Source organism: Anomalospiza imberbis, chromosome 6, assembly GCF_031753505.1.
Source record: "Anomalospiza imberbis isolate Cuckoo-Finch-1a 21T00152 chromosome 6, ASM3175350v1, whole genome shotgun sequence".
Lineage (NCBI taxonomy): Eukaryota > Metazoa > Chordata > Aves > Passeriformes > Viduidae > Anomalospiza > Anomalospiza imberbis.
Window position 1 is genome coordinate 6,095,561 of NC_089686.1, and position 23,311 is coordinate 6,118,871.

Genomic DNA, 23,311 nt, shown 5'->3' on the forward strand with positions numbered 1-23,311 from the left:
AATCAAAAGGTGATTTATGACAAGAGTGTTAAACTGTGAACTGGGAGACCTAACTTGACTGTTCTGCTACTGACTTCTTCCTGGCCCTCATCACATCACCAAATATCTCTAAGAACCTTTTGGAAGGAGAAGGTTCACATTATTGCCTTTTCTTGAGAAAGCACTGTGGACAAAGATGCATTTAAGTGTGGATACCAGTAAGTATTATGGTAATAGAGGATCTAAGAAATAATAGGATAAGGCAGTAATTTATAGAAACTCATGGAGCACTGGCCCAGAGAAATGGGGTAGTCAGTGATGGGACCATTTGAGGGAAAGAGGAGAGTTTTTAGTTGCGAAAATGTGGAAGTTTTCTGCTGAAGGGTTTCTGTTGTGAGTCAAGCAACTGCTTCCTATAGCTGAAAATACATCCGATAAATTTCACCGAAGTCAGCTGACAATAATATCCACTCCTGGAGGAGTAAGAGGAGCTTTGAAATCACAGGTTGTGTTCAGAATTGATTGTTTGTGATGCTGGAGGCCCTCTTGGGTTTTGGAAATAACTCGCTACATATTTTAAATATAAACATGAACTTCAGACTCATTGGAGCTTCTGGAGCAGTGTTTATGTCGTTGAACTAGGACTCTAAGTACCTCTTAAGTACCAATTCCTCTTCTGCGGAGACAAGCACTAGAGGAGTGGATTTGTTGCAGGTATATTGCATAATTATGAGACGGAGGTAAAATGTGCTCATGTAGATGCTTGTCATAACAGGAATCTCAGGGTGTAATAAAATATGATTTGTGTTTTAGCTTCTTGATGAAATGAGTGTTTTCCTCATGCTGATATGGCCTGCCAGAAACAGCCAATGCAAGCTGCAGTCACCTCAGGCTGTTCTAGTTTGTGTTCACAGCCCAGATTTTAACAGCGTAAGGTCCCTTCTGTGATTAATAGACAAGAAACTTGATGAGGGGCACTGGAGGGAAGAGGGCCAGAATTGAGCAGGGAGCTGAGAATTTAAATAGAAAACATTGAGCATCTCCAAAACCCAGTCAGCTCAGTAACTGCTGGTTCCTTGCCTGAAAAACTTGTATTATGCTTGTCTCTGTATTATGTGTTGCTGGTGACAAACAAATGAAATCACAGCTGCCTCTTCGAAATGCACATGCACTGCTCAAGAGAAGCACTACACTGTATCTGCTCTGGGGAAAAAGGCTGGATTTTGGGGCATTCACCGGGAGTCCTGGGGATTAACTAGTGGGAATTGACAAGTGAGGTGTTCACTGGACCTTCACCTCCTCAGTGTTTCTGCTCCCTGGGTGGCTGCTGCCTGGAGATGATTGTTGCATCTTATTTCACAGCACTGGTGATAGCTGCCTACAGGCTGAATTTCTGCAGCTTCACAGTAGCTGCTTTTGGGCCAAGAGCTGTTCGCTGGAAGAGCTCCTTCTTTCCTCCTTTCCTTCTTACACTGAGTTCTAAAGAAGCATCAGAGCATGATGGCTTTAATGGGAAGGAAACATCCTGTCAAGAGATTGTCTGGGGCTCTAGATTAAAACGGAAGCCACACACACAGACACTTTGATTTCTTTTGAATGATAACAAATGTTGTTACTGCTGAGGTATTACATTTTTCATTACATTTTTGATAATGTTTAATCAGTATTTTAGGTGTAAGTATAACACAGAATGGTAAACCTGGTTTTTTTTTGAGAAAAACAGTAAATTTTCTAGCTGCTAAATGTGTAGATTTTCTTTTATACACACTTTTGATGCTAATATTTCTCTTAGATGCAGCATTATGACTAAATGAGCATCTTCTAATAGCTGTTTTGTTTTTCTCCAACAAAACATGCACTTGAGCTCTCTGATTTGGAGCTGTGACAGTGCTTTCTAACCATGATGCTAAGAACTCTGGAAAATCAGCATCCAACTACTTCAGTGACATAAGTGACTGTAATTAATTACATGGCATGGGAAGCCCGTGTAAGATCAGGGAATTAAACCTGGATTCTCTTGTATTGCAGGCTAAGGCCTTAGTAGCCTTAGTAACTGGATTATCCCCTCACTAAAAGTTCTGGTCTCTAACCTCGAACAGGACTAGTGAGAATTCACCGAGTTTGAATGGTACAAAGCTCTGAAATGAAAATCAAATTCTTAGGTGTACTTTGGTACAGGTGCTTAGTGATGCTCTACAAATAGATATGTCTAGGTTTAGAAAGCACTGGATTCATTTGCCTTTGTGAAGAGCTTCATTTTAAACGAGGATGGTGACTTTTGATACTCATTTCACAGATGCTTTTGCCTCGTTTGGCTTTCATTTTGCGTAATTGCATTTCACCAATTTCCCCCCATCAGAAACCACATGATTTCTGAAGATTGCACCCTGTTCATTTCTGCAGTTTCTTGATAATAACAAAACTACGTTCTTAGGACCTCACTTACGTCACTGGGTGTTCCTGGAGGGTTTGTGAACACTGGTACCAAGGAAAACAAAACTGACCTCAATGCCCTGGGACTTTGTATAGAATTGAAAGAGGAAATATTTATGCTCCTGAAAACAAGTTTTTATCAGTTTCCCTTTCTTTTTTTTTTTTTTTTTTTTTTTTTTTTTTTTTTTTTTTTGTCCTTGAAATTTCCTCTGGAGGGCTGGGGAAGGGAGTAGGACAGAGGTAAATCAGCAAGGTTTGATAGAGTCAGTATTCCCAGAGAAGGAAAGTTGAACATCTCACTTGTGTACTCTGCTGTGTCAGAATGTGTCACTGGGGAATTCAGGTACGGATGCTTGAAGCCAGGAGGAGAGGACTCAAACTGAGCTCTCCTCTGCTTGTGTGAGCAAGTCAAACTGGGCATGGATTTGCTTGTAGGAGTAATAAAAGTGCAGGAGAGGAGAATTGCTGCTGAATGGATTCAGACCGGTTCAGCTTATTCTAGGCATAAGTTTTGCTTTGATTTTAATTCCTAATTTCTCCATTGCCCTACCTGAATGCAGTTACAAGGAGTTCATGGCAGTTACAAGGAGCTATTGTGTTTGGGTGTGTCAAATAAATTATTTCAAATACTCTGCCATCAGCTGACAGAGCAGTCACCAGGGTCTGATCATGGGGAAACTGTGTGAGCGCGCAGAGAGCAGAGACTGCTGCACCAAATCTCTTACAGGGAGAGTGCAGCTAGAGATTACTTTGTTGCAGCATATCAATATTCTGAGTTTGTTAATTGTCACCACCAGTAAGTGCTGGAGCAGAGAGGGTAGCTTTCCAGGCAGCCTGAAGCTTTGGGATTGAGCTGAGTGAACTGCAAAATGAAATACAATCCTCTTGCTTCCCATAAGCAGGGTGGGTTTTTGGCAGCGTGTTTCACTCACTTCATGCTTGCCTTTCTCAAATGCAATTCAGCCACCCTGCCTGGCTCACAGGCAGCTTAGTTTGAGGGGAGAATGGAGGGGCACACTGAAAATCAGAAGTCGATGGTGTAATGGGAAGCAAATTCCCTGGGAAAACTGCAGGGATTTTCCTTTCTGAGCGTGGTTTCAGATGAGGAGAGAAGGGCTAAGCCTATTGAGTCACTCCATGGACTGGTGATCTCAAGTAGCAATGCTTGGCCCAAAGGCTTGGAAATTTGGATGAGCAAGTGCAGCTTAGAAGTTTTCACCCTCAGAGCCTGGTAACAGCAGGGGCTGGAAAGCAGCATCTCCCTAGGGAAGTGTTAGTACTGCTCTGCCTTCTGCACCCTGGGTTTCCAAACTCCTGTCACAGCTGAGTTTGCTAAAGCCAAGGATGTCTCTTGGCATTTTTATGCTAACCCCCAATCCTAATGAGAGCTCTGAAACGCTTCTGGCCTAGCTGAAATGCTCCCTCCAAAAGTGAGGCTTAGGCAGCCTTGCCTGTAGCTTTATGTTCTGGGGACACAAATGAGACTAAAGCCTGTTCTTCCTCCAGCTGGTTAAAGGCGTGCATTTTGAGAAAAACCCTACTGGAGTTAAGAGAGTGGGCAGAAGTGGTTACATCCACCTCCAAGTGGGTTTTATGTGAAAAATAAACACCAGACAAGAAAAGAAGAAGGTGCAGAGGAAATTGGCTGTGGTTTTAGCAGCCTCTGCTCTCTCTCAGCACAGGTGGAACGGCACCGGGGTGCCCAAATGCCCCTGGACTGGTGTGAAGAGTGAGAGGGGTGGGAAAGTGTGGGAGCTTGGCTGAGGGCAAGCATGAGAAAAATTGCATCAGCACTACAGTGCCAAGGATGCAAAAGTAAAACCTGAGCTGTGTTTCTAGAGAACAGCAGCCTGGAAGTGACTCAAAAGGCAAATGGTCTGGTTGAGTGAACTCTTTCCTGCTTTGTGTCACTGAGTTCCTCTCCCACCTCCAGACACCACTGAGACTTTGTTCTTGCAGAATTGTGTAAAATCCCCTTTGCACTGTCAGGTTAACTCCAGGAGGCTGTCCTGTCTGGAAGTGGTGCTGCAGACTCAGCTGCAGCAGTAATGGTGCTTTGTGGGTCAGCAGGAGCAGGGTCCTGCTCTGATGACCTGTGTTTTATGGACTTGTTTCTGGCTGTCAGACCACAAGGTGAGGGAGCTGAGATTTCCTATGTGTACCCATGTGCATACATATAAATAAGTTTGGTGGAAGTCAGGAAAGTGTGTGTATGTGTATGATTTTCTTCTTCCCTAAATTTGCAGCTGACACTAGGTGAGGAAAAACTGTATTTGAAGGGTACCTTCCTCTGTCCCTCCTTGTGATGAAAAGGAGCAGTGTTTCCCATCATTTTTCAGGAATCCTAAGTGATGATAAAGTGAGATAAATTTTATTGCTATGTTTGTGTGTGTGAGTTGAATCCAGGACTCCCTGGGGAGTACAAGTTGTCATTCCAAAGAAATACTGAGGAGCTACTCGTGTCCCACATGGCCAGTGCACAGGGCAGTCCAGTTTGGCTGGATGCAAAATAACAGCTCCAGCAGAGCCCCTGGAGATTCAGGCTGTGCAGGCACTTACCATAATGGGGGCTGAGAAGAAAAGAGTGGAGAGATCACAGAATGGTTTGGGTTGGAAGGGACTTTAAACACCATCTAGTTTCAACCCCCTGCCATGAGCAGGGACACCTTCTGCCCGACCACGTTGCTCCAAGCCCCACCCAACCTGGCCTTGAACACTTCAGGGATAATTCACAGCTTCTCTGGACAATCTGTGCCAGTGCCTCACCACCCCATGGCCAAGAATTTCTTCCTTATATCTCATCTATATCTCTTCTCTCAGTTTAAAACTGTTCCCCTTGTCCCTATCTGCCTGTGTAAAAAGTCCTTCTCCCTCTTTTTTATAAGCTCCGTTTTAATACTGGAAGTGTCCACATACAGATAAAAAAGAAAATTCCCTGGGACACATCATCCAGGCCTTACTAAGGGAGAGAAAGCAAAGTGAACTGCCCACCCTAAGGGTGCCACCCTGAGTGCCCAAACCCTCAGTGAGGACCCCTTATTTTCAGAAGGGCTTTGTGGATGGTGAATGCTCTGTGCTGAACCAGACTGGCCCCACCACTGTGGGCAAATTGAAAATGCCTTGATGAGGAGAGGAGGCAAAGGGATGGAGCTCTTCCAGCAGAAAGACTTAGAGGCAGATTTTTTAATGTAATCAAAGCACACAGTCTGCTGTGACAGAGGAGTGGAGGGGAAAGGGCTGTTTCCAAATTGCTGACGAGGATGTCTGAATTCAGGAGAGGTGTGGATGATCCCAGCTGCCTACTTGCTGCAGCTGCTCGCCCCTGACATCAGCAGGAGGGTGAGGTTCTCTGGACTTTGGAGAAGTTTATTCTGTTCATATTCTGCAGTTGTTTGGGGTCAAGCACCTCTGGATAGGGGGAGGTCAGAAGTAGCTGTCACCAGCTCAGATGCCACGGGGGTGTCTGCCTCCTCCCTCAGCACATCACTCATTGTGACATCTGTGCTTTCTGCTGCCTTCATGCCTCACCTTTTCCCTAAGCCCTGGGCAGTCACTTTGGCCCCTTTGTAAACTTGTAAACTTGTAAACAACCCCCAGTGTTTGTGCTCCCCAGCCCTCTCCTGAATGCCTCCTAGGAGTGAAAAGAGGCAGCCAGATGCTGATGGTGCCCTTGTGTCACTGCTCAAGTTGTGTCTCCCCTTTGCATTTGTATCCTGCAGATCTGAGCCAGGTTCTTCCTTTCCAAGTGACAGAAAAAGGCAGATAATCTGTTTCACATTCAGTGCTGGAATAGACAGAATGAACTTATTTCTGAATGAACCAGATGTATTTTTTAGGCAAAGTTCAAAAGGAAAAGGGACAGCACGATGGTGGACCCACTGAAATCAAAGAGGGAGCTGGATGAGCTCGTTTCTTTATCCTCAGAGCTGAGGAGCCTGCTAACAAAGGCAGATAGATATTAAAAGTGCCTTCCAGTGCCAATAAATTATTCTCCTTGGCATCTCTTCAGAGTTGGCAGTCTCCATAAATTCTCTTGCACAATTTGATTAAGCTTTGGCTTTCAGCATGAGGCTGATATTTAAATCTCTCTGTGAAGCTCCGTGCTGGATCTGTGTACACATTTTTCCTTTATTTTGTTTTTCAGAAATGCTTTCATCTTGCATTTCCTGGTTGGCTCCACAACCACTGCTGCAAAAGCAGGGCTCTGGAGCCTGTTGTTTCCAGCTGGGGAGGAACTCTGCAGTTTTGAATGATCTCTTGCCTAGACCATTTCTGCTATTAACACACCGTGGTGAGGTGACAGGGCTGTGCCCCACCACAGGTTGCCTTCTTACCTCTTCTGCCTGAGCTTCTACATACATATCTGTAACCTGCTGTCTCTTACTCTTTCCCTCCTAATTCTTAAGCAGCAAACAGCTTTCCCCAGTGATTTTAATCTCTTCTGTTGATTGATCACACCTTTTTCTGAAGTGCTTCTCTTCCCCACAGTGATAGTCCCATGCTTCTGAATAATTCACTCTGAAAGAAAACTACAGATATCTGTATAGAGCTTGCCCAGGCCAAATTAATCTTGAAGTAGTCATTAGGTCTTTTACCATTCCCTTTCCAACAGGCTGAAATTAGCTTCTCGTTTAAGTCAGCAGCGTGCAAGCTCAGATTTACTTCAGAAAAAGCTCCCGAAGCAGCCTATTGTAACATCAAGTGTGACTCATCCTCCTCTTTCCTGCCAGGGATGGGGGAAGGTGGAGGTGTATTCATAGTGCCAACATTGTCTTCCCCATCTTTTTTTACCTCCTTACTGCCTGGTGCTCAGGAAGGAGCAATTCCCATGTCTGAGCCTAAGACTTGTGGCCCAGGCTCCTTCCTCAGTTCTGCTGTATCTAAACTGATATTGAAGACCCACAAAAGGGGTTTGGTGAAGTCCATTAAAATCCAGTCTTGGGGCAAATCCTAAGGATTCCTTTGAGAACCTGGGTCCAGCCTGGGTTTGGGAATGATTGCTGTGTGATGGGGCCAGCTCTGGCTGTGCAGCCCCTGGCAGAAGGGGCCAGTCCATCTAACTGGGAGGTCTTCACACTGTGATAGAGGTAGCAAAACTCTGACTGACTGAGCTGTCCAGGGCTTTAGGTCTTTCTCATCCCTCCAGCTTTGAACTTTATGACATGCTGTGTCTCCTCAGGAACTTTAAAATTAAAAGAATTGAAATATAACCAGGACTACAAAAAAAGCTTCTTTGAAGTATTTTTTTTCTTTATTGGACTTTACAGGTTTGTTCAGGACACTTTAGTCCCCTTTGTACTTGACCCTATGTAAATAGACCACCCAGGGTTTTGTGACAGATTCCCAGTTCCTCTTGACAGGACTATCAGAAAAGGATTAATTGTTTTCCCCTGCAACCCAAGGAGGATTTTACTCCTGCTTAAAATGAGAGTGGGATCATGCTCCCAGTCTGTTAATAAGTGTGATGCTCATTTTGCCTTCATGTTTGTGCTACTCTGATTGATGTATTGATTTAGTAATGGACCTGCATATCCCCAAGCTGCACCTGTAGCCTGACTGTGGTAATTGAAAACCAGCAGCAGGATTTTGATGTTGTCTGAGCAGCCCCTGCAGCTGGTGATGCCTGTGGGGGTGACTCCTCACTTCTGAAAGCACAGCTTTCTGGGGTGTTATCCTGACTAAAATCTTTGTCAAATACTCCATATAGCCAATGACTGAAGTTAGTGTCTACTTATTATTACTTATTACAGAAGTACCAAAAGCAGAAGTGTCAAAAATCAGTAGTTATCCTCAGGGGCCAATGCACTTGATACTTGTGGCCTTTTTATTCTACTTTAGTGTTGATGAGTTTGTTGTTGATGAGAGGGGAGAGGCAAGGAAACTGGTAGATTTTAGCACAGTGAGGAGGAAGTTTGTAGCTATTCAGACAGCATTTCATTGTGGTAGTCAGCAAAGTCTCATCAGTTTACACCACTGGGAGATCTGGAGCCAGATGTGTCTGTCCCACATGGGAGATGCTCTGTCCACCTGGGTTTATTTTGCCAGTCAGTCCACCTTGGTCTATTTTGCTGTTCTCTTGCTCAGCACTGTTTGCAATCCAGTGAATCCTTCTTGTTCCCTTGAGCTCTGTCTGGGCAGCATCGAGCAGTCATTTCTGCACCAGAGGAAGGTGAGATCAAATTTATCTGCTTAATACCCACTGCACTGACATTTTGTCCTTCTTGCCTGGGGCCAGCACATTGGACATGTGACTTCTGTCATGCTTATTGTTACATTCTTCTGGCTTTTAGGGAGCTGAGCTGAAGACTTATTTTTACCTCCCTTCCCCTTTTTATCTGGAAAAGGAGATAACAGATATTTCACACTCTGTCTCTTCCTCCCCCCTCTCCTTCAAATGCTTTCAGGGCAGCCTTGTACTTCTGAACCCTGGCACTGTGCTGGCTGGACCTTCTCTGCACTGAAGGATTTCACCTGCTCCCAGTTCTGCGTAGCCAGGACTGCAGTGTGGGGGTACCCACGCCCTTGGGGTCACATCCTGCCTCCGCACCTCCATGAATTGCACTGGTAGCAATCAGGGCTTCCAGCAATTGATCCTTCTGTGTGCAGGAGAGGAGCAGAAACACCCTGTGGCCTCTGATGTCTGCAGTCAGGGCAAATCCCCAGATGAGACAGAGGTGGCATTTGAGAGCGCCACGGTGACTCCAGGCCTGCTCTCAGCAGCACTCAGGGAAGGTCAGGAGGATTCCAGCTTCCAAGTGCCTGGCTCACAGCCACAACCAGGCACTGGCTGAGCTGCCCTAAGTACAAGGACTTCCATGGGGCAGCTCTCTGACCACACCTTTTAGTGAAACTGGGCTGTGCTGCCTCCCTCACCTCTTGTAACCTACTTGTGTGTCCAAGGCCTGGATTGCTGTTGCTTGGGGAAATAAGGCACATTTGTGAGCATCACCTGGCAGGACTGGGATGGAGGCTGATGGGAGCTTTGCCCAAGAGAGTGAAAGACAATTCCGGCTCGAAATGAGCAGCTTTGTATTAAAAAAAAAAAAAGAAAAGAAAGATTCTTGGCTTCCAGTCATTAAAAATAATACAAGCATTAACAGACAGAACCACAGAACCATCTTTCTTCCTTTTTGTTTGAGGGCTAATGACACCCCAGACCGTGAGTTTTTTTGCCTTACATAATAGGCAGCCAAACTGTTTTCAGCAACTGCAGCATTCAGTTGAGAGATTCATGTAGGGAAGCCTTAATTAGAGTAATTGCTCTATTTATATAATGATTCCCTTTTGTCTCAGATCAAATGGATCTTTGAGAAATCTTATTTCCTTTCCAGTTAATTTCTGCCCTGTTAGTTTAGCTCATGAATCTTAATGAAGAGAAGTACCTTGGGTATCTCTGATCTCCTGCTCTCCCTCATTACTGGGGGGGAGATTGTGGGGCATTAATCTCCTGTGCTGCTGCTCTTTACTTTGGTACCAACATGGGAGAAACACCAACAGGCAAATTTTAAAACCATAACCAGGGAAATATTCCAATCCTTTAACAGTCTGACTTGACTATTACAGTGCCACAATTGGAGTAGGGGCCCTGTGAGGCACGGGGTGTGACGCAGAGGAGGTGACACTGAGGTACTGCCATCCTATCTGCGACAGGCTACCCTTGGGCTCCTGGCAAAGCAAAATGATGAATTTTCCTTGGTCTCTGTTCCCTGCCTGTATGTTTGGGAATATCCTCCCTCTCTGCTGTGTGCTTGTGTTTGAAAGATAAACTGCTGGGACATAGGATTTCTCTTACAGGGTAAATACACCAGAGACCTGGTGGAAACTGGTGTGTCTAAAAGGTTCTTTAGTACAAGAGAGAATGATTTCTTTCTTGTCCAGATGGCTGACAGTGTGAAGGGACTTGCTGAGCAGAAAGTTGTATTTCTCTTCCTGAAGTGCAGCACTCCTGTGACAGGATTGAGGCTTGTTAATGTTTCCCTAGAACATGATGCAATCTCACGTAATCTGTGATATTACTCATGAAATTAATTGTCCTGATGCAAATAACACATAATCAGCTACGTAAAACAAATCAGGGATTCCAGTATTGAGAAAGGAGACTTGTAAATTCAAGGAAATTAATGCAAGGAAGTGGCTGGTTTGAGCAAACATCCCTGCAGTGACTCCCAGGCCGTTAGACTGATTTGCAGACTCAGCCTCTTGAGACAGAAGTTGCAATGCTGCATGTGAGCAGCACTGGAAGAGTCCACCACAGCCTTGCCCACTGTCCTAGGAGTCCTGGAGCCCTTCCCAGCATGGTCTGAGCTGTGGGTGAAGGGGAGGACCAGCACAGACACCCCTCTCCTGCTGCAGGCTGAGCTCCCAAGGCTGACACAGATTTTCCCCAATGGTTGGCACTGCTATAGCAGCATTTTTTCCTTGTAACTTCACGGGCCCTCTGTGGACTAATACCCAGCCTTTAATTTCTTGTCATGGCTTGCTGCATTTTCTCTCACTAAAGGTTTTCAAATGATCTCGTGAAGTCATGGTTTTGGCTCATGCCAGCTGCTGGTTTTGGCTGCGATGCTGCTGGGAGGGTTAGCTCAGGTCAGAGAGAGCCTTGCTCCAGTTTGCTGCTCAGCAAACTGGTGTAGCCCAAAGGATCCCAGTCTGAGGATGCTCCCAAGGGGCTCCTTACCCTGGGAATGGGGTAATTTCCCATGGCTGGATGTGGTCACAGAGCAAGGGCTTGACAGCCTGGTTCAAGTTTGAGCTTGATAGCGTTGTTATTGGTTTTGCTGGGAGGCATCTTGGATTTGGGTTTCTTTTTGCTCAGGAACATCTCTGGTTTGCCTTGTTGTTACTGTTAATTTTTTGTTTTCTTTGTGTTTCTTCATTTCTTCATCTGTGTGCCAGAGGCTGAGGTTTGTGCTGCATTCATGGTTATAGTGGAAAAATAGAGATAATTAAGCATTAGGAGATGACATCTTTCCACAAAAAGCTTTCTGTTGAACATCTATCACCACCTGCACTGAAAGGTTGTCCTTGGAAGGACATTGAGGGTTATCAAACCTGTGAAGCAAGTGTCAACCTCTGGCCTTCCCAGGAATGCCAGAACAGCAAACACTTTGTAAGACATTTTCCAGCTGTTTTTGAGTGCAGCCAAGGGGATCAGGGGGAAGAGGAGCTACACTTGTGAAAATCTTTCCCCTGTGTGTGTAGGGGACAGTGTCTGTGCAGTCTCAGCACTTCACCCCTCCTGCTGCACAAGAGCCTCTCACATGGTCAGGACAGGGGCATGGGTTGCAGATACTCATTTCAGAGATGGAGACTGAGCTGGTAATTTAAGTTTTTCAGAAGTCTTGAGCACTTTGCTTTGCTGTTAGTGCCATCAGACAGCAGAGGCAGCAGGAGATGGTCTGCCAGATGCTGCCCTGCAGCATCAGAGAAATGTCAGTGCTGCCTTAGGCAGGGAGGAAGCAGGATTCATGGGTTTTGGAGCCTTTGAGAGGTCATTGGAGTCTTTCAGGTTTTTCTGCCTACTGGGCAACACAAACTGAAAATTTATCATTTCTGTGTCAGTGCAATAATTCCTGGTGAATTCAAATACTGTTTGAGAGGCTTTGTTATTAATTTTAGTGCAAGCGGGCTTCAAAATTTTCATTCTGTCATTTTATATACCTCTTACCTCAAAGCAGGCAGCTGTTCCAGTGCAGAACATCAGTGTGTTTCTGTTGGAGTCATCATTTGCATTCCTGCTTTTCAGCCCAGGTAAAGACTGGAGCCACTTCCCACAGAAACACACCCCATTCACCAGACTGTGATGGATCTGGCACCTCCAAAATTCACCAGGAGATTTTAAGTGAGGGAGGAGCAGCCTGTGGTTTTCCATCACAGCCCCTGGGTGCAGAGGTGTGTGTGCATCCCCAGGCTGGGTAACCTGGCACAGTGCTGCACTGCCCACACTGCAGGGCTGTGTTTCATGTGCCATGCTGCTCAGAGCCCCATCCAGCCTCACCTTGAGGTCTTCCAGGGATGAGGCATTCTCTGGGCAACCTGTGCCACATTTTTGCTGAAGCAGACCAAGTGTGAGTTTGACTGCCATGGAAGGGGAGCCTCTTCACATTGTGTTCATACTCTTGGTAGAGTGCACGGTCTATAACTCACTTCCAAGGTGCTGCTAGCCTGTGTTGGGTGCTTCCAGCACCTAGGAAACAGGCTTAGAGAGTCCTCTCCAGAGTGGTTCATGATGCTGTGGGGTCACTGAAGCCTCTTGTGCTTCTCAGCCCTGTTTTTACATAGCCAGAGAGGCAGCAGCACTGACCATAGGTCAGCTCATTCCTGTTGGAGGCAAGGAATAATTCAGAGGGGTCTTGCGGAAACCTGGCATCGGTTTCAGGAGCTAGCCAGGGAAATGTGCTCCAGCAGAAAATGAATTCTTCACTCTTCTCCTGCCTCCTTTGTGGGGTGGATGGTGCCTAGAGTTACCCAGCTGAGGTTTCCCAGTCTCTGAGTCCAATGGACAAACCGGAGCTGGCCACTCGAATTTGAACAGTTTTGGTTTGAATGTTGTTTTACTTTCTCAGACCTCAAAACAGCTCACCTTAAGGGATGGCCTTTGCCTAATCCTCATTGTCCTAACAAAAAGGGTGTTTTAAGCAGCCAGGAATGAATTTATATTGGCTCTTCACTTGTTGCATTGAATTTCTTTGCTTGGTGCAGTTTTGGCATCACATGGAATACATCAAGCAATTAGGAATATAAACACACTTTTATATCCCAGGACTCTGAACTGGTCTGGAAATGGGCAGTTGGGTTCAGGTTTTGGTCTTATATGGTTGGGCATGAATGGGAACCCAAGCAAAGTTTGTTGCCAGTCCTTTTCAGAGTTTATTTACTTTCCTGATTATTTTTTCCCTTTCCACATTTAACAGAAAGTTCCTGGTGTAATGGAGGTGGCAGTAGGGCAGGAGCCAGGAGACATGTGATGTATTCCCAGATCTTTTCTCCATTTTTTTCTTGTCTTTTTGGAATGTTTCAGTCCATACAACTCATAGCACCAGCAAGCTCTGGTCTTTTTTGAGCTTTCTAGGTGTTCCAGCAATGCAAATAAGAGCTAGTGAGGTGCAGATATCCATCTGTGGGGACAAAGAATGAACCTCTAGAGAAAGACAGGGCTGCCAGGAGGTTTCTGGTCTGTTTTGCAAAACAAAGAAGTCTAGTTCAAGGCTTGCAAAGGCTTGCCTGAACCAGGTCTCTCAGAGATTTTGGCTTGACCCATTTCTTGTTTGGAAACCAAGCTGTTCCTGGGGATATCACTATCCCACAGAAATGTTGGGGCAGTCTCTTGGGAAAGAAATTGTGTTGAAGTTCTGCTGCTAGAAAGGGAGAAGAACAGGCTGGAAGGGTTAGGGAGATAGAGAAGTTGTGCCTGTCCTTGGGCCTGACCCTGGAAATGCTGCATCACCAGGGGCTGAAGAGTCCAGAGGAGCATGGGAAGAGCCCAGCTGCAGCAGCCACCTCGGATTCATTCCTGTCCTGTGGATCCTCCTACAAATCTGGGTACACCTGGCAGCTCTTTCTACTGATGTGTTGGGTAGAATGCTGGAAAACAGTTCTACTGTCCTGTGGCAGCACGTGACCTCAAAGGGTTCAGGGGGTCAGGGTAGAGCTGGGGGGTTTGTGCTGATGCCAAAGGTGCAAGGTGAGCTGCAAGGTGTCAGCTAAAGGTGCCCCATCTGCTTCGTCCCTGTAGCCCCCTCAGAATGGGGTGTTGGGGAGAATTCTGTAAATCAGGCAGTCATCTTTCTCCTCCCCACCTTCTCTCTAGATGGGGAATGACTAGACCCTTTATCCATTTGTCCTAGGAGAGTTTGTACCTTGTGAAAGGCTCCTGCAGTCAGAATGAAGTTGGTCTCTCGCCGCACCTCCCCTTTTCATTCCCCCATTGCTGAGATGCAGCAGACTTGGCCATTCCCAAACAGTGACCGATTGTCTGCTTTGGCTGGTTCAGCTGTTTGCTAAACATAATGCTCTTTCATCTTCCAGGAAATCGTCTGGACACCTCCACCGGAGTGCAGCTTGCTTTATGCTGCTGTTTCAATAGGCAAATAAAAGCAGCTATTTTCCCAGTTTAAACATAACCTGATTTCTCCAGTGAATTGGAAATACTTGGGGGAAGGGGAAAGATTGTTTATTACTGATTTTTCAAGAACTGTAATTCTAAATTAACAAGCCAACCGGCTCTTTTCCTTCCTGGGGAAAGGATTCTCCTCCTCCCCTTTAAGAACATCCACAGCACTCACACTTCATCATTTTCATCAGGACCTAAAGCGCACCCACCGGGGCCCTCTCACACCATCTGTGTGATGTATGGCTTTCCTTATTGCTCCCTGGCAAGTCAGGGCACTTGGGCTGAGATTTGAGATTTCTTTTTTGGTGGCAGCAGAATAAAAATGTTACAAAATTAAATCCTTTATTGGCGTTTCAGCAGCGAGAGAGGAGATGGTCACCTGTCTGCTCCCCTCGGCTCAGGGTCAGAGGGCTCTAAAAGCCAGAGCCTTGCCCATTTTCCTCTGTTTCCTGAGATGACAGGAAGGAAAGCGTAGGCATCTGGCAGGGCTTCAGCAGGGAGAGGTTTAGGAAAAAGGCACAGCTCAGGACTGACTCCAGGCCAAAGCCTGGCTGGCTGCTGGGCGGCGTTTGAGAGAAAGCTTGTACTCCTGAGAAATTAATACAGAAACAAATAATGACCAAACACACTGGGCATTATTTGTAATATTGCAAATGATGCAATTCAACTTTTTTTTCTTACTGTGGTAATCAAGGATTTCACCAAAAGCAAAAGGACCGTGGAGAAATACACCCCAACTTCTTCCTCTGGGGAGCGAGTCAAGTTCCTTGCACGCGGTTCCATTACGAGGAACTTGAGAAGTCCGGCCAGCAGCTGGGTTCAACAGGAAAGCTGAGGACAAGCTTTTGTGTGGCTGCTAATGGGTCCCTCTCCCGTGGCCGTGCCGGATGGGAGGGAACAAACAGCCCTTTCTGTTTTGCAGTTCATGACGAAGAACCCCACGATGCGGCTGGGCAGCCCCGGGCTGGGCGGCGAGAGCGCGATCCTGCGGCACCCCTACTTCAAGGAGCTGGACTGGGACCTGCTGAACCGGCGGCAGATGGAGCCCCCCTTCAGGCCCCGCATTGTACGTGGGGAGGAGGGCTGGGGGAAAGGGATCCCTCGGGATTTTTTCCTCTTTTGCCTCTGTAAGCAGATTTATTCCCGTGAGACAGGAAAGAGGTGAAGGAAAGGAAGTGTGGCCTCTGACCCTGGCTTGGCTGCTGGTTGGCCACCTGGTGAGCCACCTCTTTTCCCTTCCATGCTGGATTTTCAAAGGCAGCTCAGTGAAAAGATGCAGATTTGTAAAAGCAGCTGCAGAAGGTTAGGCACTAAAGTACCCTTTGGCTTGCCCCAAAGATAAAACAGGGTAAGTAATCCTCATCCTGCTCACTCCATCTACCCCTCCACAGCAGGGCTGTCTCTCCCTTGTTTCTCTGTGTCTGTTCAGCACCCAGCACAGTGCTCCCTGCTCAGGCCACTGTCAGTGAGTGCTTCAAATGGCAGAGAGGCTGCACAGGACACAGTGCTGCCCCTGTCCCCAGTGGTGGCACACAGCCCTCAGGATGCTGTGTGAGAGAAGAGCGCTGCTCTTGATGGACAGCCTGTCCAGGGTTATTGCTGTGGCTTCCTTGTCTTTCAAATTATTGCCTGGGGTGGCCTGTCTCATGCTGTGGTCGCTCTGCGAGCTCTCAGTGGCAGTGGTCCATCCAGTCCTGCTCCCTGAACACTGCGTGCAGGATCAGGTACTTGGGGAGGTGTGACAGCTCAAAAGCAGAATCTTCAGGCCCCTTAGCCTGAATCAAAGGCTACGGCAGCCTGCTCAGTCTGCCACAAGCTGGGCAGGATCTGGGAATGTTAGACTTCAATGTCAATAAATTTTATTGACCTCAATGTCAATAAAATATCTTGCTCTGTGTGCAGGAAAAACACACCTCATGAAAATGTGCCACGAACACAGTTTGTGTGTGTGCATTCAAAACGGCCCCACTCTGTGGCACACAGCAAGGAATCCAGCACCTGGAGGCCAGCCATTTGTCTTCCCACGGCCCAGTAATTCAGTATTGTGTGAGTTTAATGGCTGGCACTAAGAGGAGTGCCCTCCACCCCCTCCCCAAAACCCAGCTGAGACACTGTGCAGATGAGGAGGGACTGTGTGGAGTCAGCCAGTTGGGAACACAGCTGGTAACTGCACGGGGTCTGTGCTGCCACTCGAGGGGAGAAACTGATTTATGTTCCCTGCCCTGCCATGTCTGGCCAGGGAAGCCCCCAGAGTTGCTGTCAGTTAAATTTGAGAAGGGGTTCCCTGTCAGAACCTTCAGAGGCTGGAAAAGGCTTTGCTCTGTGAGGGGCTCTGTGGGCATAGCTACTCCTACTCCAAGCCCCGAAAAAGCTCTCAGTCAGCTCAGCCTGGGTTATGGAAGTGATGGTTCAATGCACTCAGATACAGAGCAAGGGTCAAGCAGATGATACATACTTTTGACATGTCTTCCCTTTGTGTTTTCCATTTGACAGAAATCCAAAGATGACGTGAGCAACTTTGATCCAGATTTTATAAAAGAGGAGCCCATCCTGACCCCCATTGAAGAAGGGATCCTTCCAATGATAAACCAAGATGAATTTAGACACTTTTCTTTCACCAGCCCAGAACTGTATGAATAGCTGTGGCTCTGGAGGAAAGTTACTGAGAGGACTGGGAGGAAATCAAATGAAAACCAAGTTTACCAGTAATTTCATTCTCAAGGAGTAGCAGTGCACTGACTGGCACGATACAGCAGCACCACTGTCAGTGTTACCTTAATGTGAAATTGAAATCTTCCTGTGTTTGTAGGACTTCTGCAGCTCTTGGATCAAATATTGACAGGGTGGAACAAACATGATATTGTAAATAGCTGCTGCAGACAGAGCTTTGGATGCTGAGCTGGTTGGCTCAGCCTCAATGTCACCGCTTGCAGTGGATTCGAGGAGTTGGCTTGAGCATGAAACAAGTGTCTTGCAGCCCTGAGCCAAACAAACTTGTTACAATGCTGATTGTTTGCAAGACTCTTCTGAGGAGTCCCAGCACTGTCCAGCGTTTTGGAGACGTCATCCAACATCCCGTGGCATGACTGAACCAGATGTTCCTACTGACTTTACCTGTTTCCTGCAGTATTTATTTCTTTCCGAAGCACAAATGGCTCTTTTTGACACTGTTTGGGTTCCCATGTGAAATATTTCATTGTGCTGACTAGCAGAAGGAAAAAAAAAACAAATGCCCTGTGCCCCACACAGATTCTTCCAAATCAAAGGGAAGTCATGTGCTCGTAGTGTTTTACTCTTTGTGCGTGTTGAAAAGTTTTAGTGTTTGCATTCTGTGAAATGCCTTTTTACATCATGCATCTTCAATGCTCCTTTCTTTGCCTCCCAGCTGTTTTCAACAATAATGTAACTTGTTGTACTGTTTATTTAGGCCCTTTCTATTTAATTATGTTACACAGAGCCCCTTTTGTGGGTTTAGTGCCTCATTAAAATTTTGATCCAAAGTGGTAGCACTTAAATTATTTGTAGCATTATTGCGATGGGAGCCGCAGAGCTGGCAAGCTGCTTGAAGGCAGAGTTGTCAACCAATAGGTAACACAAAATGACAGCTTTTCTCCCATGAGAGTGATAAACCTTATCTAAAGATACACAGTGACTTGGTTTGGTTTGGTTTGGATTGAAGAGCTCATTACTCACAGGGTACTTCTTATCTGTTGCATTCTCAAGCTTCTGCCACAGGCAGACTGAGATGATTTTTCAGTGCAGATTTTAGAATCCAGATGCTCTGGGAGATGGTTCTGTGCTTTTCCTGTTCTCTGGAAGCTGGATGATTTTTCTGAAGCTCCTTGGCACACCTTTGCACTCCTTGCTGGGCTTGAAGCTGTATGACAGTTTTATAGTCTCTTCCTTGGGCAGATATGAATTCCTGGAGAAGGAAAAGGATTTCTAACCTCTTGCAAAACTGAGGATGTTTGTAGAGGGCTCCTCATGTGCTTTAACTTGAGAGGAGGGTGAGGTGCAGCAGAGAGGGACAGTTCTGCACAGACCTTGCCCCACTGCAGCTGTGGAAGTTGTGTAGGGGAGCAGGAGCCTTGGGCATGGAAATTACAGAGGTAATGCACAGACCCACTGGTCTGTACATGCTCACCTGCTGTGAAGAAGAAATCTGAGATGAAGAAGCTGAGATGTACATGCAAGAATTATTCCTTCCCACTCCAGTCCCCTCCACTCGACTCAGTCACTTCTACCTCTAAAGCATCTCTGAATTGTCTGATAGGTGGGGCAGAGGCTCAGTTACCCTTGGACTCTTCTTGTCTTTGTGCCTGTGTGTTCCACCAGTTCTCCCTCTTTCTTTCCTTTGTCTCCTCTTCCAGTAAGCACAGCTTCATCCTCTGCTCTCCCTTCCCTTCCATGGGCACCTTCTGGCCACATTGCAGCCCATCCCTTTGCTGGTGTGTAGATATCCAGCTCTTCCAAAGCAGGGAAAGAGAGGAAGGAAGGAAGGACAGGTTGTGTTGTATAAGCGGGAGAAAAAGAGCAAATTTCCAGAAAAATGATCCCAGAACCAGCCATGCAGGCTGGCTTGAGTTGTTTTCCCATATAGGAAGAAGCAGTACAGGGATGGATGCATTTGCATGAGGGGGCCACTGTGGCACCTTGTTCGCCTGTGAATGACATGTGGTGTACATCCATCTGGTGCAGATGTGACCCAAGGCAACTCCTCACTCCAATTCCTTCTCAGTTTCATGGGATTACAGCTGCAGCAGTGCTTGCTTGCCAAGGTGTAAGTGCAGCTAAGTTGGCCACCAAGAGCAGGAGCCCCAAACTGTCTGAATTTTGTGTTAGTGGCTTTTTGGCTCTCAAAAAAAGTCTCCTACTTCAGACTCTGCTGTGACCTCTCCTTCCCTGGTGGTCAGTGCTGAAGAGAGGTAAGTGATAGACCTTTTTTTGCCAGCACAGTGACATCATCCCAGGGTTTCATTGGTTGTGTTATTCTTTGGGGCTCAGGAGACCTTATGGAATAGTTCCTGCTGGAGAAGCTCCTGCCACAGTGTTGCCTTCAGCATCAAAACGTGGTACTATTTCCATGGCCCCAGGATCTGAGAGTTTACGTCGCTGACAGCATGAAGAAAGTGCAGTAGTCACCTTTGGAGAGCTTTATTGGTGTGTCAGTATTATATCATATCATATCATATTTCATATCAATACTCACCAACCAGTCTGTGTCCTAAAAGCTTGGTGCGTGAAAACTAAGTCACCTCTGGAGGTGGTCTGTTAGGATTGTGGTGAACTGCAGACCAGAAAGCTTGTGCATTTCTGGAGGATATAAGATGGTATTTTGGGGAGTAGGAAAGCTCTCCCTGTGGCCAGCCACTACCTGCTTGTTGGCTTAATGGGGCAGGGTTCAAGGGACAAAGGGAGTTTTTCCCCCAGCTTCACTTTTCATTGATTTAAAGTGGCATCAGGGTCACTGCACCCTTCCATCACCCTTGGTGCAAATTCATTGGCAATTCTGTGATTGGACGTGGAAGCCTGAGGTTCTGCTATATAGGAATTTTCTTGATTTTCAGAGTTTTCACCTGGATCCTGATTTGTAATTTCGGGCAGCTCTTCCCCTCCATTGCCTACCTGGAACTCGTATGTCTGGGTAATGCTTTCAAGCCACTGGAGTCAGCAGATCCTGAGTCAGCCACATTTGGCCAAGATCCCTGAACTCTCCCATACTTTTTATGAGGAGCTGCCATTTCAGTTGAGTTCCCTGAGACTCCGTCAGCAGTATGGATGAAGATCAGCTCAATAAAAAGTATCAGTGCAATAGCTTTGCTTTTGAAAAAGCTGGATTAGTGTTTGCCCTGCCATTGGATATGTAAGTAAATATTGATTTATTAAAGAAAGAAAAAATCAAGCAGGGGTACAAAACTCAAGAGTTTTCTAGGAGCTACCTTGGCAGCTTTTTTGGCTTCATTGCTTGCCTCAGTGGATACAAGATGGTTTTAGTCTGTTAATTTGCTTCTGGCTTTAGAAGTATATTAAGCTGGCAGCCACAAGTTTGTAAGGTTTAAAGCATAAAATGCTTGTATTTGCTCCAGTGTGAAAACTGGCAACTGAGCAAATTGTAATTAGTTCCCTTTGCACTGCTTTTAGTGCTTGCATGAAAAAAGAAGATCCCTTTGATGTCTGTAAATTTGTGTTCAGTGCAATCCTTTCATTTTCAAAGAGGTTCATGAAGTCTAGCTATAAAATTCAGTGGCCTACATCTCCTTCAAGGCCTTTGAAAGTTGAGGGTAAGAAGCAGATGGTCTGGGATGAAGAGATGAAAATCATCTTGCAACTGCTCATGCTGGCTGTGCTGCCAAAGCCATAGTTTTAAATACCGCTGCTTGATAGGCAGTGGAAAAAATCTCACAAACTTCCAGTGCCCAAGGGATTTTAAGGTAAAAAATTCAATTCTAACTGCTGGCTGAGGATGCTTTGAATGCATTCCCAAGGACTGGCACAGGTTCCTCACTCCTTGTGAAGTCCTAAATGCTTTGCAACAGTATTTTTTCTGTTGGAGCTGCGTGCTCCTCCTACAGAAGCTGCTCATTCTCCAGTCAGATTTGAGAACAGCTCCCATGGCTGTGGTATGGCAATAGACTTGATTAGCAAAGCCCAGAGCCAGGAGCAGTGAAATGAAAACGTTTCTGGGATCATCTGCTCTGTCCCTTGGCCAGAAGGGGAAGAGCTGTTCACTGCCGCCTGCTCTACCTCGGTTTGTTCAGCTGCTCAAGCATGTAGCCAGAAGGTTTCTGCTCCTCCCCAGGGAGACCATTTCACAGCTTTTACAACTCTTCCCGCTAAGTAAATGTCCTGATATTTGGAAATGACGTGAATGAGATGAAAATCTGTCTTATCATGCCATTAGGATTCTCATTGGAAGCTGCAAGTCAGGGTTTGTATTACTAAATATATACAGGGCTGCCAAACCAAAGCATTCAGAAATGATGAGTCAGGTTGTCTGAAAATTGCAGCTCTCTCAGAAATCAAGAGCTTTCCAAAATAATAAATGTCTCCTTTTCTTTCTTTTTTTCCTTCACTTTTTTTTTTAAACATCTGTATTACAAATATTTTAGTTCCTGACTTTCACTTCTCCACATCAATAGGAGCAGGAATGTCATGCAATTATAATTTTTTTAGATGAAAGCTGAGGTCTGTGAATTGATGTGAAGCCAGCCATTGGAGCGTGGAAAAAATGCCAAACACCAAGAGCTGGAGGATAAAACTGTGAGCAGGCATAGGTTTATGTATTTTTCCATCTCTTCCTATTGTTTATGTACAGTCACCAGAGTGTGCTCCCTTGCATCCTTGTCTCCAAACCCACAGAGCAGGGCATGCAGAAGGCACGGGAGTGAGGAAGGAGAAGGGAGGAAGGCTGGGGAAGGCATTTATGTGCTGTGTAGTCACTGTGTGTAGGGCTTGTCCAGCAGCATTTCTGAACATGTGCATCAGCCCTTGCACAAACCTGTCACCTTCTGCATCCCACACTGCCCGTCCTGCCTTCCCCTGGGCACAGCACTCGGCATCATCCCTCATTCTGCCGTGGGCTGGAAGTGCCCTGCTGATGGAGCCAGGCCTGAAGGAAGAGCAGGAGATCAGAAAGCATGGAGGAAAGGGAGCAGTACTGGGGTTTGGCAACCTTGGTGTCTTCTCATGGGGTCTTTGGTACAGCCAGTGTCCCAGTGATGCCCATATACATGACTGGCAGCTGAGGGGCTGTCTCCCCTCTCATGCCTTCAATAGCAGCTAAAAAAGAGAGGAGAGAGGGCAGAGCCCTCAAGAAATGGGGTCACAGCTCTGGGTTGTGACTGAGAAGATTTCACTGTATTTTAGAGGTACCTCAGGCCACTGCAGGCACTGAAGGCACACAAGAATCATCAATTCTGCCCCATCCACCCTGGGGAGGTCTCTCCCTGAGGGCAGTTTGAGTGAAGAGACTTGGGGACCACAGGTCTCAGGGATGTGGGAGTTAGACGGCGCTGTGGCAAGAGGCTGCGGGGCAGAATTGGAAAGGAACATCCCCAAACCCTTTCATCTCAAGAAGGAAGCTTGAAACGAGCTTGGGTCAGACAAAGACGAAGTCTTCCCTGTGTGGGCTCCCCCAGGTAATGTGTCAGTGTGAAGTTAGCCCTGAAACAGTTTTAACTTGCCCGTGGTGTCAGTTCTGCTCCAGCTCTGAGCTCCCACAGCTGCCGTTGGCAGCAGTTCTTATAAAAGTGGAGTTGAGAGAATTTAGCAGTGAGTTCAGGATTGCTCAAAACTGTTGACTCAGTTCCTCCAGTGCCTCCTTCCCCCTCCTTCAAATGAGGGGTTTATTCATCACCTGGCTTTTCATTTCCAACCATGAACTGGGGTCAGGGCCTCAGTTTTCCTACAGCAGTGACAATTAAAACTCCATTTCTTCCATTTCTTCTTAAATGGAACCTCACTTGATTCCAGGAGCAGGATCTCCAGATCATCAAACCACTGCAACAACTTCAACACCTCCACTATAACCACCACATCTTCCAGGAGAAGAACATTGCAGGAGTTGTTAATGAGCCTTTTTTGGAGAATGGCCAAGGTGTGCTGTAGTTCATCTGGGAGTGAGAGGCAATTTTCATGTATCTCCATCTTATCTGCTGTTAGACCCAGACAGGAAGCAATTCCAGACCATCCCAGCCTGTCTGCTGCCCAGAGATGCCTCCTGCACAAAAGTCTGGCTTTCTTTTCACAAATGCTGTCTGGAAGAAACAGGCTGTCAAGAGCTTTGTT

At 46.4% G+C, this 23,311-nt stretch overlaps 1 protein-coding gene across 2 annotated transcripts in view; it reads left to right on the forward strand.

Moving 5' to 3' along the window:
* PRKCH (protein kinase C eta) overlaps positions 1–18,024 on the forward strand; it is a 130,666-nt gene extending 112,642 nt beyond the window's left edge. For both annotated transcript variants that reach the window (XM_068192153.1, XM_068192152.1), the window contains exons 13-14: positions 15,447–15,590; positions 17,018–18,024. In XM_068192153.1, the coding sequence (XP_068048254.1) occupies positions 15,447–15,590; positions 17,018–17,164 (291 nt within the window). In that variant the 3' untranslated portion in view covers positions 17,165–18,024. The remainder of the gene's footprint in view (positions 1–15,446; positions 15,591–17,017) is intronic.
* Positions 18,025–23,311: the final 5,287 nt, after the last annotated feature.